The sequence below is a fragment of the Equus caballus genome, chromosome 1, assembly GCF_041296265.1.
Source record: "Equus caballus isolate H_3958 breed thoroughbred chromosome 1, TB-T2T, whole genome shotgun sequence".
Taxonomy (NCBI): Eukaryota; Metazoa; Chordata; class Mammalia; order Perissodactyla; family Equidae; genus Equus; species Equus caballus.
In genome coordinates this window covers 42336029-42352048 of record NC_091684.1, presented here as the reverse complement: position 1 = coordinate 42352048, position 16020 = coordinate 42336029, and the positions used below count along the sequence as shown (strand labels likewise).

Here is a 16020-nt window from a genome sequence, read left to right as displayed (position 1 = left end):
CCTCATCATGATGGCACCAACTTTATTTATAAAATCATACACGCTAGTTTATTGAAATTCTACTTAAGGATGCCTTTCTCTGTATTACCATCTAGGTTCATTGGCCATTTAGGGGATGCAGTGAGTCCCTGTTTGACTTTTTTCCAAGCTTGCAATTGCTGAGATTTTAAGTTCTTGAGTTCACTTAGCTTACCCTAGTCTTAAGCAAAAAGTAAATCTGTTATATGGAATAGGAAAGTTACAATAAAACGGAGTATATGGTCAGCTTAATCTTTCCTGACACCTGGGTCCAGGCAGTGGGGTAGTAGATTTCCTGTTCTCCTCTGGCTAGTTTTGAGCCAATATCCCAGACTTCTAGTTTGCTCATGATCCTAAAACACAGCCAGAAAAAAAAAAATCAACAGAGGCTGGATCTCTGATAACTTGGAACTATGCACTCCAAGGTACTTTCAAGTTTATGTGGGTGGGTCAGTTTTTTCATATTTATAAGTACTTATAAGATACAGACTGAAACTCTGGACTCCATCTAAAGGGAGAGAGTGATCTTTATTGGCTGTATTTTCCAACTTAGTAGATACAAAAACCAAAAGGAAATCAAGATTTGGAAACATCAGTGGACAGAAGCAAAAGAAGTCTCTTAATAAATTCAATTCCAAGAGACGCGGTTACAGCCCATGAAGACAGAAGGGTGATACCCAATGTCACTGGAGACTGGGAACAAAAATCAGTTTCCTTGGTTATAAAAGATGTGTTTTATTAGTAAAGCAAAGAGAAAATACATTCAAGCACATATGTTATAAGTGAAAGTCTCAAGCGGGGAAAATGCTAATACAAATATAAAACCAAATTGCTATTTATGAAGGCAAAGTTTAGTGCTCCATCTCTGACCACTCCTCCCTTGCACCCTAACTACAGCCTTGATAAACCACTCGGCATTCTCTCTACCTGGAATAGTCTACTTGTCCTGCACACGTGCATGTCAACAACCCATGCACACACACACACCCCATTATCTTTCTCCTAGCTAATATCCTTTAGGTCTTAGCTTAGATGTTATTTCTTCCAGGAAGCCTACTGTAGTAACCCAAGACCATTTAAGGTGCCATCTCCAACACCACAAACTACTGTAGCAGTATGAGTCACTCTGTACAGAATTGCCTGTTTACCTGTCTGCTTCTTCCATTGAACTTTAAGTTCTTTGATTGTAACAACTTACTGCGCCTTCATCATTATTGTATCTTCAGGGCTTAGCATAATGCGTGCCACAAAGTATATAGGTGTTCAATATAAATTTGCTGAATGAATGCATACATTTTGTAATATAGAAAGCAAGTTCTGTCATCATCAGGATTCTAAGATGCATTCTTTCTAAAATGCATTTCCTGAGATAAAACTAGTTCCAATTATTTCAAAGGTCCGTTAAGTTGGATATGCACATATTATTGCTTGCCTATTGTGGTGACCACTAGGACTGGTCACAAAGACACTGCTTCTGTCCTTTACACAGTGAAATGTGAGGAGTGATGTGTGTCACTTCCAGGTAGAAGCTGAAGAGCTGGTGCATGATTCCCCATGGCTACTTCCCCCAATCATGAATGCATATGTCTCCTTCCCCTAATTATAGAAGCATATTTTAAATCAGAGCCTGTATCAGACGGAGACCATGAACGAGAAGATATAGGAGAAATCCTCCAGGTGACCCCAATCGACATGTGGTGAGATCAAGAAGTAAATCTCTAATGTTGCAGCATAGGAAACTCATTTTGGCTGGCACACTTACAGAACACAGCTACTTCCACCACCTCTTCTTTCTTGCTATCAGAACTTGCCTTCTTCTCTAGAGGTAGAAAATGCCAAATATTCTCTTTCTTAGCCTTCCTCGAGGCTCTGTGACAATTCTGGACAAGGAAATGTAAGGGAAATTCTACCTGTGTTTCTAGTGAATATTTCTCACCTTCCAAAAAGAGATTCTGAGGAGAATGCTCCTCTCCCTTTTTGCTGCTGCATGCAACTGCATGAAGACTTGAGGCGGCCACTTTTTGACTGAAAGGACAAACCTAAGAATTAAAGTTAATAAGCTAAGAAAAAAGCCAGCAACATCATTGAGTGGCTTCGCCAAACCTGAATTTGTCTTGTCAATACTTACTGCTACATGAGATCGTAAATGTCTTTAGTGTTTAGACCCCTTTGATCAAGAATATTTTGTTACTTACAGATGAATGCATTCTAACTAGTATGGGGAACATGCTAATTTTCCTCTCTGGCATCACACATGGCATGACATTCCAAAAGCCAGTATAAACCAGCAGGTCAGATTGGGATACCCAGGAACCAAAAGCATTATTTGAAAGAACTAAAGACATGAAAAGATCATCTAATGATGCAATCTTTTGGCTAAAGATGATGTCCATGTACTAATATTAGAAAAGAACAGTTTGCTTGCTTAGGTTGGTGGAGAAGCATAAGAGGGCAAATTGGAAAAGGATATTCATTCTTGGCCTCTATGTTCAGAATTAGCTCATAAAACAATTTTATAATTAACTACCTGCCTAGGAAACTCTCAGTAGGAAAAAAAAAAAAAGCCCTAGTAGTAAAAAATGTCAACCATACATATTTTGCCAGTAAAACTTTGGAGGGCAGGAAGGAACTGATGAAGTGGTTCCCTCATGCTTGGGTGGTTACTTACAGACGTCATTTATATCACTTTTCAATCTGGTTTACATGGAATACACCACCATTTGTTCCATCTCTTAAAAAGAAAATAGAAGTGTTCATTTGTCACCATCACCTCTCATTAGAAAATACTTTCCTAAGTGTAATTATTAATTTACCGTCAAACATTCTTTTGAATATTGCAAATTTACATACTACTCATTGAAAAATAAAGAGGGATAATTTGGTAATTTTTGAAGAAGTCACAGCATCCTCAAAACCAGAGCAGACAGAGTACAACAAATAAAATACAGACACTTTGACATGAGAAACAAAATCTTCTCGAAAAGTGTTCTCTCACCAACCCAACCCCCTTCTCTCCACATCCTCCACCAATTTCAGGAGTTTTCTCTACATGTTTGGCTCCAATGAGCCACTCCCAGCAGCAGCCACAGACACAGTTTGGATCTACATTTTTATACTAAAAGATCAGACCAACCTCTTCATGGTGTTGCTTTATGCTCAAGTGAAGAACTATGGTATTTATCATGCAGGGATCTGGTCTTACTTTTATGTACAAACTGCAGAAATGGAACTGCATGAGTTGGAAGAGGTAGCAGCTAGCAAGAAAACAGGTTTCTGTGGTTATTTAGGGCCAAGAGTACTGATGGACAGAGGGCTGGGTGCAGAAAGATCATCAGTAGGCAATACAAAGGGTGCCTCTGGGACCGCTGCAAGTAAACAACAGAGAGTCACAGGCCAATTGAGGAAAGCTTCAATGGGAATCATGGAGGTGGTGGAAAATAATTCAAAAACTCTTCTGAGTCACGAAAAACACTTTTTAAAATTATATCATCAATTCTAATATAATTTATCTGTCTAGGGTCAACTACTTTCAGAATCACTTGTTCTTTTAGGCCTCTGGTCTTTTATACTAAATACTGTGTGATGTCATTAGGAAAAATGATCACTACCCCTTGAAATCGTCATTAGCTGATTCTCCAGTAGTTAACTTCCACAGAAACAGCCTCTAGAGCACTGAGTCATCAAAAACCATTCCAGGTTCGTTCTAATGAAATACAGCATGTTTAGTCATACATAAATAGATAACAGGTTATCATTATTAATATCATTACTATTTTCAAACTTTAAAGTCTGTTTTTGAAATAAAGGTGATTTTTCCCTAAAACGCTAAAGCATTTACACACATACAAAAAGTATGACTTGGTTTTTGGAAATTTTACTTTGCAGCCTGGGAGCTCCTAACTTGGATAATTTTAAATGCAATTAGTACTTTTAGGCAATCGATATCAGGCTGTTATATCTCATTCTTTGGGACATTAGACTGGGAATTTCATAATGCCCCAAAATAACTTTCAAGACAACTTTTTCCAAATATTCTGGAACCTCTTTCCTCCAAATTAGAGTACGCAACACAGATGATATACAAGATGTGACTCGAAGATTACTGATTTGTAAATGCCTCCTCAGAACTTATATGTTGAATCGAATATTTTCTCCTTCAAAATCGTCATCTTTTGACACTTATACATTCCTCCCAAATATGATCTCACTAATTGTCAAGGCCAGGCACTAGTACAATGTTAGGCACGAGAGTAAGTCTTAACAAATATTCTATGATTGATGGGCCCATAAGTGAGTGAGAATGAGTGATAAAAGAATACATAAGTGAATTTAGAGCTGCCGCCTTTGAGGACTCAATTCCAAGCCAGTAACACTTTCATTTTAATATCTATACTAATGGCAAAGCTTCATGGTTTTGGGGTAAATTTGATTAGTGAAAAAAGTCAAAAATCATTTAAAACAAGTCCTGGGAACGAGACACAATTCAATGGGATAAGAGCACTTAGGGAAATACGAGCCATGATCAAAATATTACAAGTTTGACTTTCTCATAACTGGGCTCTGAAAGCAATTCCAAAAATGATTTGAGCATCAACGAAACTCTGGATTAGGCATATCAATTCCAGGGCAATGGCTTTGAAAGGCTATGCTCAATACAAAAAAACTGGTATGCTCATTTTCTCTACTTGAGCTTGTATATTTGTGGTCAATGTTTATTTAATATTTTATAAATGTGGCTGGGGGAAAGGTCCTGTAGCCTTATGCTAAGCTTAAATCCATAGAACTTTATCTTTCCCATCTGTGAATGAAAGATCAAGCTAGATGATCTAAACTTTTCCAGTGCTAACATTCAATAATTCTATAAATAAATAGTTTAAACATTGTTCACACATCTTCAGCCACCTTACTAACATTTCAGACATTCCTTATTGAGGGGAATTGTCCCTTAAACAGCCACAAGTCCCCAGGGGAAGATCATGCTTTAGGCTGTAGACCATGAGATGAAAAGCTAGAGCAAGGTAAATGGGACACACACACACCTCTGTCCCATTAGCAGCAAACTATCTGTCCCCAAACAGGGACAATTATAGAAGTCATCATAATGGTTTACATTCATATGAAATCATTTATATAAATTATACAGAGGACAGTTTTTCTTTAAATGATTTGTCAACTTTTCGCTAAGTAGTTACAACTTCAAAAGTGGAAGAAGTGCTTTCAAATGAAAGTATGACAGCGGGTCTGAGAAAGTCCTGCTTCCGATAGTGTCCAAGGTATCTTATTCTGTAGCTTCCAGGCTGGGCAGTTTCTGGAATATGCCATTGTATTGTTGCATTGCTTTGACCCAGTAATCCCTTGTGCCAATAGAAACTGTTGGTAGGAAACAAACAAACAAATTCAATTTTATTCTTAAAAATGTATGATTACTCATTAAATGAATATCCAGGGAGTACATTCCATAAGCAAGGCATTATTCTAGATATTAAGAGTATAGCAATGAACAAAACAGAGACAAATTCTTACTTTTAGGGGAGGACCTTTAAGGAACAGCCATTTGTAGAAATATCTTTACTTGTTCTACCTTTCTAACTACCTAAGGAAGGTAGTTCCCAGGAAGCCTTACCTGATCTTCACAACACAAGATGACTCCTGCTTTAGAACTGCTATAGCATCCTTTTAGCCTTGTCGTCCTCTGCTTCAACTGACACTTCTTTTTGCATCAGATTCATTTGTTAAAAAAATACATATTTAATGAGCACATATGCCAGACTCTATTCTAGAGATACTGAGGATAAAGTAGTGAGCAAGATGGACATGGTGCAAAGTTTCACAGCGATTATGTTCTACCAGGGCAACCGTGGGAAGAAAGGCAATAGACAAATAAATGAACAAGTAGTTTTAACAAGTAAAATAAAGAGAGATGGAGCCATGTTTAAAGAGATGTCATTTAAACTGAACTTACACATGTCTAGAGGAAGAACACTCTAGGAAGAAGGAACAGAGAATGCAAAGTGTCTGAAACGGGAACAATCTTTGTCCAGCCAAGGAACAGAATGCAAGTCGGGATTAGGATATAGTGAACTGTGGAAGAGTGGTTGAGATAATAGAAACAGATGCAGTCAGATCGTGTTGGTCCTTATAGACCAGGACAGGGAGTTCAAATATTCTTCTAGATACCATGGGCAAACTGACTGACATCCTCAGTTATGTAGAAAACAAATCTCCCAGGCAGAAAGGGTGTGCTCAGCATTCTCTGTTTCTCAGTGATAGGCTCAGTGCTCTCAATAAATAGTTGATGACTACTGCTGATAAACAAGGCAGAAGCCTAAACATATCCCCAGTGTTGACTGCTATTCTGATTTTAGGCTTTTGAAAATAAATCATCCTTTATTATCTGTATGACCTTATTTTAATAATAAATGTATATTTATTACTTGTTTAAAAAGATCAGAGGAAAAATTATGCCTCTCTTTACGTATGGCTATCAAACAGGCTACAGCAAGGTCAAATCTCTATATTCAGTTAACCGTGTGAACCAAACCGACATACAAATAATCACTTAGTTTGAGGAAACCTGAATTAGACACAAATTGCCAAAAATTTTGCCCACTTTCATGCCATTGTCCTGTGGTGTGAAATTCATAGATTTGGGAACAGAAATATTTTCTTAATTCAGACACATTTTCAAATCTTCAAAATATCTATTCAGCTCAGGTATTTGGTAACAAAAGGCACACGGATCTGTCTCTCAGGAAACTCCATGAGCATATTCTTTTCTTATTTCAGTCACTAAGAGTCAAACACCGAAGCTTCTTGTGTTCTAGTAATTCAAATGAAGAATCTTTGACCATAAACAAACATGCAATACATGTTGGGTATAGACTTGTTATTTTTCTGGATGGAATGTCAGGTTCTACAGAGCCATCTCAACACCTTCATCCAGCACCCCTTTCAACCAATTTTCAAGAAGGCTAGCCAGCTTTTAGGGGTAACATCTGTGACTATGGAAAAAACAAAGCTATCAATGGTTATAAGAAGGGAGGCCATGACCTCATTAGCACCTAATCTTACAGAAGCACACACCACATTGTTTCATAGAAAAATAGAATCAAAATTAAGTCTAATAAATCAACTAAATATGGCCAGAAGCCTACATAGGAATTCGATATCATTAATATCATGTATTGAGCCAGTCTTTCCATTTTCCTTCCTGCATTACTAACCAACTGTGTTCAAGGCTTGAAAGACAAAATATTGAATAGACATGCTCACCGAGTCTCCCAGGAGGCATCATTATGCACTATCTGCCACGTTTGTGAAGTGGCCTCATATTTCTCCACAGTGAGGAAGGTGTGATGGGTCTGAAACACAATTATTATAACTGATCACACACTGCACAGTCACAGAAGGAACCTGTCTGTAAATATTCCCCTTGTTGACTGTACGCTAAAATGCCAATACCTTGTGTGAAAATGTGTGAGAATTTCATCTAAATTCTTAGGTGTTCCTCTTAACGTTCTATGCAGTGTCTCCAGAATGTTAATTTATCCAGAGTATTAAAAACTGTGACTTCTTTTAGAAAATTGAACAAAGCATAGTTTTAGAGCTGATAGCAAATTTTGAAAATTAGGGCAGAGAAGAGATGAAATAAAACTTGAGATTTAAAAAAGGTGTAAGTCAAACCTTTTCATGACATGTTTATTGCTCTGTATTCCAGGACTTTCTCTAGTCACCTCAAGGTTTAGGAGGAAAAATGGAAAAGTTTCCTCATCTTTCCATGTCCAGGTAAATAAATTATTAGTAAATATACCTCTTTGGGTGAAAGAATTGAAAAGGATGCATACATCTTCCTTGTCCTGGGGTGCTATAAGCAATACCTACATTTTGCCATAATGGATTCCTAATAACTAGCGCATAAGCAGGTTTTATTATCCCATTGGAAAACTGCTATCATAATTTGTTTCGGACTAAGAATTCAGCTTCAGATAAAGCACAGATTTGAATAATATAATAAATTAAAAGACACAAAGGCCATAAATCTCCAATTTTCCTCAAAAATCTTTAGATTGTGGCCCTTAAGGGCAGGACTTGTGTCTAATTTATTTTTATCCATTACAGCCCTTCACACCTGTCATTTACAGGTGTTCAAATAGACCTTTGCTGAATGGATCACTTATTTACAGCTGGACCATGGGATTATTTAAAATTCTTCTCTAATTACTCAACTGATGGATTATATTCAAGAAAGAAGTTTTCATAACCACAGTGACTTGTAAAGAGAGCTGTTTCTGGCCATTTAGGCCACAGCAACATTGGGAAGGCCTAAATGGAGTAGAAGATAGGGCTGGCCCTAGTATGTAGGTCTAGAGTACAGATTAAAGTCTGGGCTGCTGAATGTGTGAACTATGTGACTATCCTTTCCCCCCCTCCCAACCTCAATCTCTTTCACATACGCAATTAGTTAATAGAAGTTACTTAATCTTTCTTGACCTAATTATTCATCTGTAAAATAGGGATAATAAAACGTAACTTATCGGATAGTAGTGAGGATTAAATCAGATTCATGTGCTAATGTATGTAAAGCACTTCGCCTAGTACCGGCAAATAGTAAGCACTCAATAAATAGTGGTGAGGATGTGATGAATACTAATAATAAAGTGTACTAGAAATTGTTTTATGCTGAGTCCCAGAGCATTCTTAGAGATTAATTTATTCTCATTACAGTACTTTAAGCATTTTGCTCTCCTGCTTCTCCACGGCAATAATGATGAAAGTATGTCTCTACCCTAAGGCTATCAAATGACAGCTAATCCTGCAGCTTTGCTACAACAGTTTGATATCTTCAGAAAACACTATTATAAACACGTAAATATTCTGACATAGCTTGACTGCCTATAGAAAGTATTTCAAACAGGTGCATGTTGACTGTCCAAGCAGCAGAACATTTTTCCCTAAGGACATATCTGACAATGTCATATTGCCACAATTTTTACCACAGCAATAACAACATCTTAATGAACGGAAATAGGAAGACTCATTGGGAAGCAAGGTATTTTGGATTATAACTGACAGTGGGTCCTTGGAAGAATGGCTCTTTGATAGAGTAAATGCATCCTCAGCCACAGTAAAAATCTGACCTTGAAATCACTTTCATCTATCTACTCTCTATTTCTTCTATATATTTCTTTATTGTTTAAATTTTTACAACTAGAATGTATCCAGTTATCGTTTGTGTAATGATAGGAATATTATGAGTGTTACAGAGTAAAATTACTTCATTTTATTAATAGATATATTACCAATGTATATACATACCTAAAGAAGATAAAAACAAAAAAAGTCTGAAATGATGTTAAAAAACTATTAACAGTTAATACCTCTAAAAATTTTATGGAAAGAGGGTACTTTCACATTCCATTTTAAGCACTTTTATATTGTCTGTTCTTACACTGGACATGTATTTCTTGTGTCATTTTTCAATGTTAATAAATAAATATCCCATTAGTGCCAGTCACAAAGAATAGGGAAACAGCCATTGCAAGATAAAGCAAAGCACATGGGCCAGGGCTCCAAGCCAATGGAGCATCCACCCAGGGATCCATGATCACTCAACAACAGAAGAGATAGGACCAGAGGCAACGGTGCTGGAGGAGGAGGGGAGGAGCCAAAGAGGAGAGAGAAAGGAACCAAAGATGTACTTCACCCTCGGCACTTCGATTATGTTACCAAATTTAGTAGAGTTTTTAAATTGGAATACTTAAATGGGATTGTACTCAAATTTACATCTTCTCAAGAGACAATACAGTTCTCTACACATCGTGCTATACGTGGTCCTAAGTAGAGCCAATTAAATGTGTGTGCTTTTTTTCTAGACTCAATTCCACGTTAACTGTACCCACCAAAAAAGTTTCCCACACCTACAAAATAAAGTGAAAGCAAGTTGGAACATTTTATTTTTATGTTGTTAAGCTCTAGGGGGATATTCACCTACACAAAAGACTAAAAGTAGATGTTAATTTGTTTTAAAAAAAAATCACTGATGCTTACCCGATTTTCTGCTGAATTCTTTGGGTTAGCACCTACAAATGTAACTTCAGCAACTTCTCCCTAAAAATGGAAAAACATTTTATGTGCTCTAATAAAAGTAATTTTTGCTGTGCTCATATTTACACCATTATTTGTCAAATGTTCTAGAATTCTGGGTGACTATATGGATTCTATTCTATTTAATCTAGTGAGTTATCTTCTGGGAATATTAGAGAAAACATCTTTGCAACAATGGACACAGAAACTTTTGCTCAATAAGTTACTGCAGAATTTTTAGCCAATGATTTTGCTTTTGGTAGATTCAGATATAGATGAAGATATAGAGCTATAGTTCATATTAGTGACAGCACATTAAAATGGCTTCTTCAGCCATTGATATTTTCTTACACCTTCCTGCCATGCACACAAAGGACATGGACTGACTCAAATAAGAGCAGTCAAAACTTTCCATGGATGACTTATAGTTGCACTTACCCTTATACTTACAGGTATAAGATACAAGATGGAGTGACAGAGTGTGTATTTACCTTCCCACCTGAAACAGCTAAAAAAAACTGGACAAATATGTATTAAACAATAGTTTTACAGACAGTGGGATGAGGCAATGAAAATAGTGATCCTTGAGTGAGAGAAAACAAACAAGATGATCCCTATAATTGCCTGAGCTGAATGCCTTCAAAGAGTTTACAGGCCACAACAAAAGGAGGCAGAATTCATGCAAAGCCAGGCAATCCACCTAAGTTAAGGAATAGATGTAGGAATCCGTGAAGACCGTATACTCTTGAGTTCACAGGGTAGAGTAACAGAGAGAGGAGAGTACCATAGAGAAGAGAGCTAAACAGAGAAAGAACTCTGAGATTTCCAGAAGGCTGCCCTCAACTCTGCATGCACATAGGGGAACTACCTGAAGCCAGGAAAAGAATCACTTAAAAGAATTAGAATAATCCCAGGCTCATACAGATTTGTGAAAAGCACCTATTCCCACCAACCAGACTGGGAAATGTCATAACTCAAAAGAGTTTTACCTCGATGTACACAGGAGAGATTTTTCCTAGAATAAGAGCTTCTCTGGCCCAGAATAAAAAGCTTAGGAAGACCCAAAAGTATCAAACTCTTTCCCAGTAACTTAATAATACCCTAAAACAAAGCTCAAAAATATTTACAGGAACCAGAAAATATCCAGCACCTAACAAGATAAAATTCACAATGTCTGGCATCTAATAAAAAATTATCAAGTATACAAAGGAGAGAAAAGTACTATGCATAATGAGAAAACTCTCAATCAAAACTGACCCATAAATGAAATAAATGATAAAATTAGCAGACAAAGATGCTGAAATATTTTTTATAACTGTATTCTGTATGTTCAAAAAGGCAGCAGAAAGAATGAACATGTTGGGGCTGGCCCCGTGGTCGAGTGGTTAAGTTCGCGCGCTCCGCTGCAGGCGGCCCAGTGTTTCGTTAGTTCGAATCCTGGGCGCGGACATGGCACTGCTCGTCAGACCATGCTGAGGCAGCGTCCCACATGCCACAACTAGAAGAACCCACAACGAAGAATACACAACTATGTACCGGGGGGCTTTGGGGAGAAAAATGAAAAAATAAAATCTTTAAAAAAAAAAAAAAAAAAGAATGAACATGTTAAGTAGACATGTAAAAGATATTAAAAAAAAAAAAGACCTAATCCAACCTCTAGAGATGAAAACTACGGTATCCAAAAAGAAAATACACTGGATGAAATTATCAAGTCAGACATTGTAAAAGAAAAGATAACTGAATTTGAAGACAGAGCAATAGAAACTAAACAAATTTTTAAAAAAGGGGGCAAAAGACTGAAGAAAATGAACAAAGCAGCAGTGAGCTGTAGAATAACTTCAAGCTGCCTAATATATGGGTAACTGGAGTTCCTGAAGGCTAGAAGAAAGGAATGCAGAAAAATATTTGAAGAAATAATGGCCCAAATTTTCCAAATTTGCTGAAAACTTTAAGCTCACAAGTCCAAGAAGCTCAATGAACCCCAATCACAAGGAACATAGAGAAAATACTATCAAGGATCATTCAAGTCAAATTGCTTAAAACTAGAAATAAAAAGAAAAGAATTCTAAAAACAACAAAAGAAAAAAGACATTACACAGAGAAGAACACATGTAAGGATGACAGAAGATTTTTCGTTGAAGACAATGCAAACTGAAAGACAGTCCAGAAACATCTTTAAGGTACTAAAAGAAAAAACTGCTAACCAAGAATTCCATAAATAGTGAAAATATCCTTCAAAAATGAAAGCAAAATAAAGACATTTTCAAAAATATAAAAGAAAATGGAAAAATGTTAAAGGAAGTCCTTCAAGCTAAAAGAAAATGAAACTAGATGAAATTTTGATCTACACAAAGAAATGAAGATCCCTAGAAATTGTTAATATAACATAATTTGTTATAAATTATGTATTAAGTAAATATATATGTATATTTAAGTATGTATATATTTAAGTAAATATAATTTTTCTCCTATTGTTTAAATCTCTTTACTAGATAATCTACTGTTTAAGGTAAAAATAAGAACAATCCAGGATGAAGTCATAACCTATATAGAAATAAAATGTATGACAACAGCACAAAGATCAAAAGAGAGAAATGGAAGAACATTGCTAGCCAGACTGATCAAGAAAAAAAGACAGGGCAAGCCCAGTGGCACAGCAGTTAGGTTAGCACGTTCCACTTTGGCGGCCTGGGGTTCACTGGTTCAGATCCCAGGTGCAGACCTATGCACTGCTTGTCAAGCCATGCTGTGGCAGGTATCCCACATAAAAGTAGAGGAAGATGGGCATGGACGTTAGCTCAGGGCCAATCTTCCTCAGCAAAAAAGAGGAGGATTGGCAGCAGATGTTAGCTCAGGGCTAATTTTCCTCAAAAAAAAAAAAGAGAGAGAACAAAGACAGAAGGTACAAACTATCAGTATCAGGAATGAGAAAGGTGACATCAATGAAGATTCTACAGATATTCAAAAGATAGTAAGAAAAAATCATTAAAAATTATTAATGCCCATAAATTCAATAATTTAGATGAAATAAAGTAGACAAATTCCTTGAAATATAGAAACTACTAAAGATCACTCAAGAAGAAATAACCTTAATAGTGAAAAATTACCAAATTGTACACTTTAAATATGTATATTTATTGTATGTCAATTATTCACCAACAAAGGTGAATTGATATTTGTTGGAACATTTTGCTAACTGTTGGTGAGATTGGCTGTAAAAATCACCATATCTCTTAGAGAGCCATCAGCCTACAGCCTATATAATGGTTGATTGAAAAAATAAACTTTATATCTGGTATCTGGTTAGCCAAATTGTCCTAATCCTTAAAAGTGTTATTTTCCTTGATACTTTTTCCGCATTCACAATTCCCTATTTACTCATACTCATCTTAACAGTGAGAAATAACCCCACCACAGGTACAACATGCCAATTCAAACAGGAGTGGTAAAGAATAGGCATTTCTGACATAACAGGCACTTCTAACTTTTGAGAGGTCAATATGTTCTCTCCCCAGAAAGCAACTATGTATCTAGACAAAACTGTCAAAAACAACCATTTTGTCATTTTGGATATCAACCAAAAACTGAGAAACATTTATTCATTAAAACTATTAAACTTAGGATAAGAACAGCTCAAGTCTTTGATATTCTTGCCTAGGGTTGCTCCCATCCTCCATGGTACTGTAGTACAACCAGAGTGAAGAAGGTTATGAAATCAACACCTTTGCTGCTACTGCCAGGAGGAGCTCATTTGATTTGGAAAATAGCCATTTAAAGTGGTGATCTCAGCAGAAGGTAAATATTGAGGGCTAGTGGTCAAATTGGTGGACTAAGCAGGGATTTAATTGTATAACCATAGTGGTCTTAACAAGCTCTCCTTTCATCCTAGATTAACCAGAGGCTATGAGCATACACAGCAGAGATCAGACTGAGCCCAAGCCACCCACACATCCCTGGTCAATGGAGTCTATATGTAGATGCAGAGGAGACATATGAGAGCCCAGTGGAAATTAAAGGCTGGGGAAAACTGGAAAATGGTCTGAGTTTGAACACACCACAACCAAGAAAGATTTATTAGCAGAGATTGAAATTCTTACTCTTTGAGGCATCTAAGCACAAACTCTGACTAATATTTGATGGAATATTAAGTTATGTAATCACAGGGGCAACACCTTGAGAGCCAGACTTAAAAGTAAAATCAAGAACAAAAAAGTGAGCAAAGATATCAACAGCTACACATTGCAAGAGACAGACATTACTGATTTAGTCCAGTCAGATTTTAAATGAGCAAACAAACAAACAAAAATAACAGTAACTCTGGGGTAGGGAGGTGAAGGTGAAATCCAGAGTTGCTACATTATAACAAAATATACAGTATCCAACAAAAAAATTATGAGATGTGCATACAAGAAAGTATCACCCATACTGAGGGAAAAAGCAGCACTAAAACTGCCTCTCTGTGCCCCGAGATGTTAGAATCAACAGACAAAGACTTCAAAGTAACTATTATAAAAATATTCGAACTAATGTAAAATCATGTTTAAAAAATTAAAAGAATATCCAAAATACACAAGGAACTCATACATCTCAACAATAAAAAAACCAACAATCCAATTAAAAAATGGGCAAAAGATCTGAACAGAGATTTCTCCAAAGATATACAGATGGCAAACAGGCATATGAAAAGATGCTCAACATCATTAGCTATCAGGGAAATGCAAATCAAAACTACAACGAGATATCACCTCACTCCAGTCAGAATGGCTATAATTAACAAGTCAGGAAACAACAAGTGTTGGAGAGGATGTGCAGAGAAGGGAACCCTCGTACACTGCTGGTGGGAGTGCAAACTGGTGTAGCCACTATGGAAAGCAGTATGGAGTATCCTCAGAAAATTAAGAATAGATCTACCATATGATCCAGCTATCCCACTGCTGGGTATTTATCCAAAGAACTTGAAAACACAAATGCATAAAGATACATGGACCTTTATGTACATTGCAGCATTACTCACAACAGCTAAGACTTGGAAGCAACCTTGGTGCCCATGAAGGGACGAATGGATAAAGAAGATGTGGCATATATACAGAATAAAATACTACTCAGCCATAAGAAATGATGAAATCTGGCCATTTGCAACAACATGGATGGACCTTGAGGGTAATATGCTAAGTGAAATAAGTCAGAGGGAGAAAGTCAAATACCATATGATCTCACTCATAAGTAGAAGATAAAAACAATGGCAAACAAACACATAGCAACAGAGATTGGACTAGTGGTTACCAGAGGGGAAGCGGGGAGGGAGGAGGGCAAAAGGGAGGATTAGGCACACATGTGTGGTGATGGACTATAATTAGTTTTTGGGTGGTGAAGATGATGTAATCTACACAGAATTCAAAATATATTACAATGTACAACTGAAAGCTATATAATGTTAAAATCCAATGTTATTGCAATTTAAAAAAAGAAAGTATGATGATAATGACAAGAAATAGAGAGCCTCAATGAATAGAAGTAATTGAACTGGGAAGATGTCAACATCATGGCAGCATAACAGAAACCCCTTGTCTCTCCCCTTTAGTCTACAGAATAAAACATCCATAACCCAACAAAGGCTACATTGCCCAACATACCAGGATGCCAGAGAGATCCACATATTGGTACATACAAATGTGGGTGGACTGGAGCACACAGAGGAGACTAAACAGGGGAACAGCAGAGGTGGTGTCCAGGACCCTGGACCTCCAGCTACAGCTATTGAGTCAGTGGCCTCCAACCCCAGAGAACCTGGTGGGCAGCAATGGAGGCATGTGTGAAACTCTGGCTAGCCAGCTGTGGTGGCACCAGCAGCCTACTGATGGAGGAAGCAAAGCAGCAGCAAAATGGAAGCCCTGTGATCCTGGACCCCAGCCATGGCTC

At 37.0% G+C, this 16020-nt stretch overlaps 1 protein-coding gene across 3 annotated transcripts in view; it reads right to left on the bottom strand.

Annotated features, from left to right (window-relative positions):
• Positions 1-527: 527 nt before the first annotated feature.
• ASAH2 (N-acylsphingosine amidohydrolase 2) overlaps positions 528-16020 on the bottom strand; it is a 113512-nt gene continuing 98019 nt past the window's right edge. For 2 of the 3 annotated variants that reach the window (XM_070225030.1, XM_001501684.5), the window contains 3 exons: positions 10066-10125; positions 7291-7379; positions 528-5388 (listed from right to left, as the gene is read on the bottom strand). In XM_070225030.1, the coding sequence (XP_070081131.1) occupies positions 5199-5388; positions 7291-7379; positions 10066-10125 (339 nt within the window). In that variant the 3' untranslated portion in view covers positions 528-5198. The remainder of the gene's footprint in view (positions 5389-7290; positions 7380-10065; positions 10126-16020) is intronic. The other variant, XM_023643338.2, reaches the window with a different exon arrangement.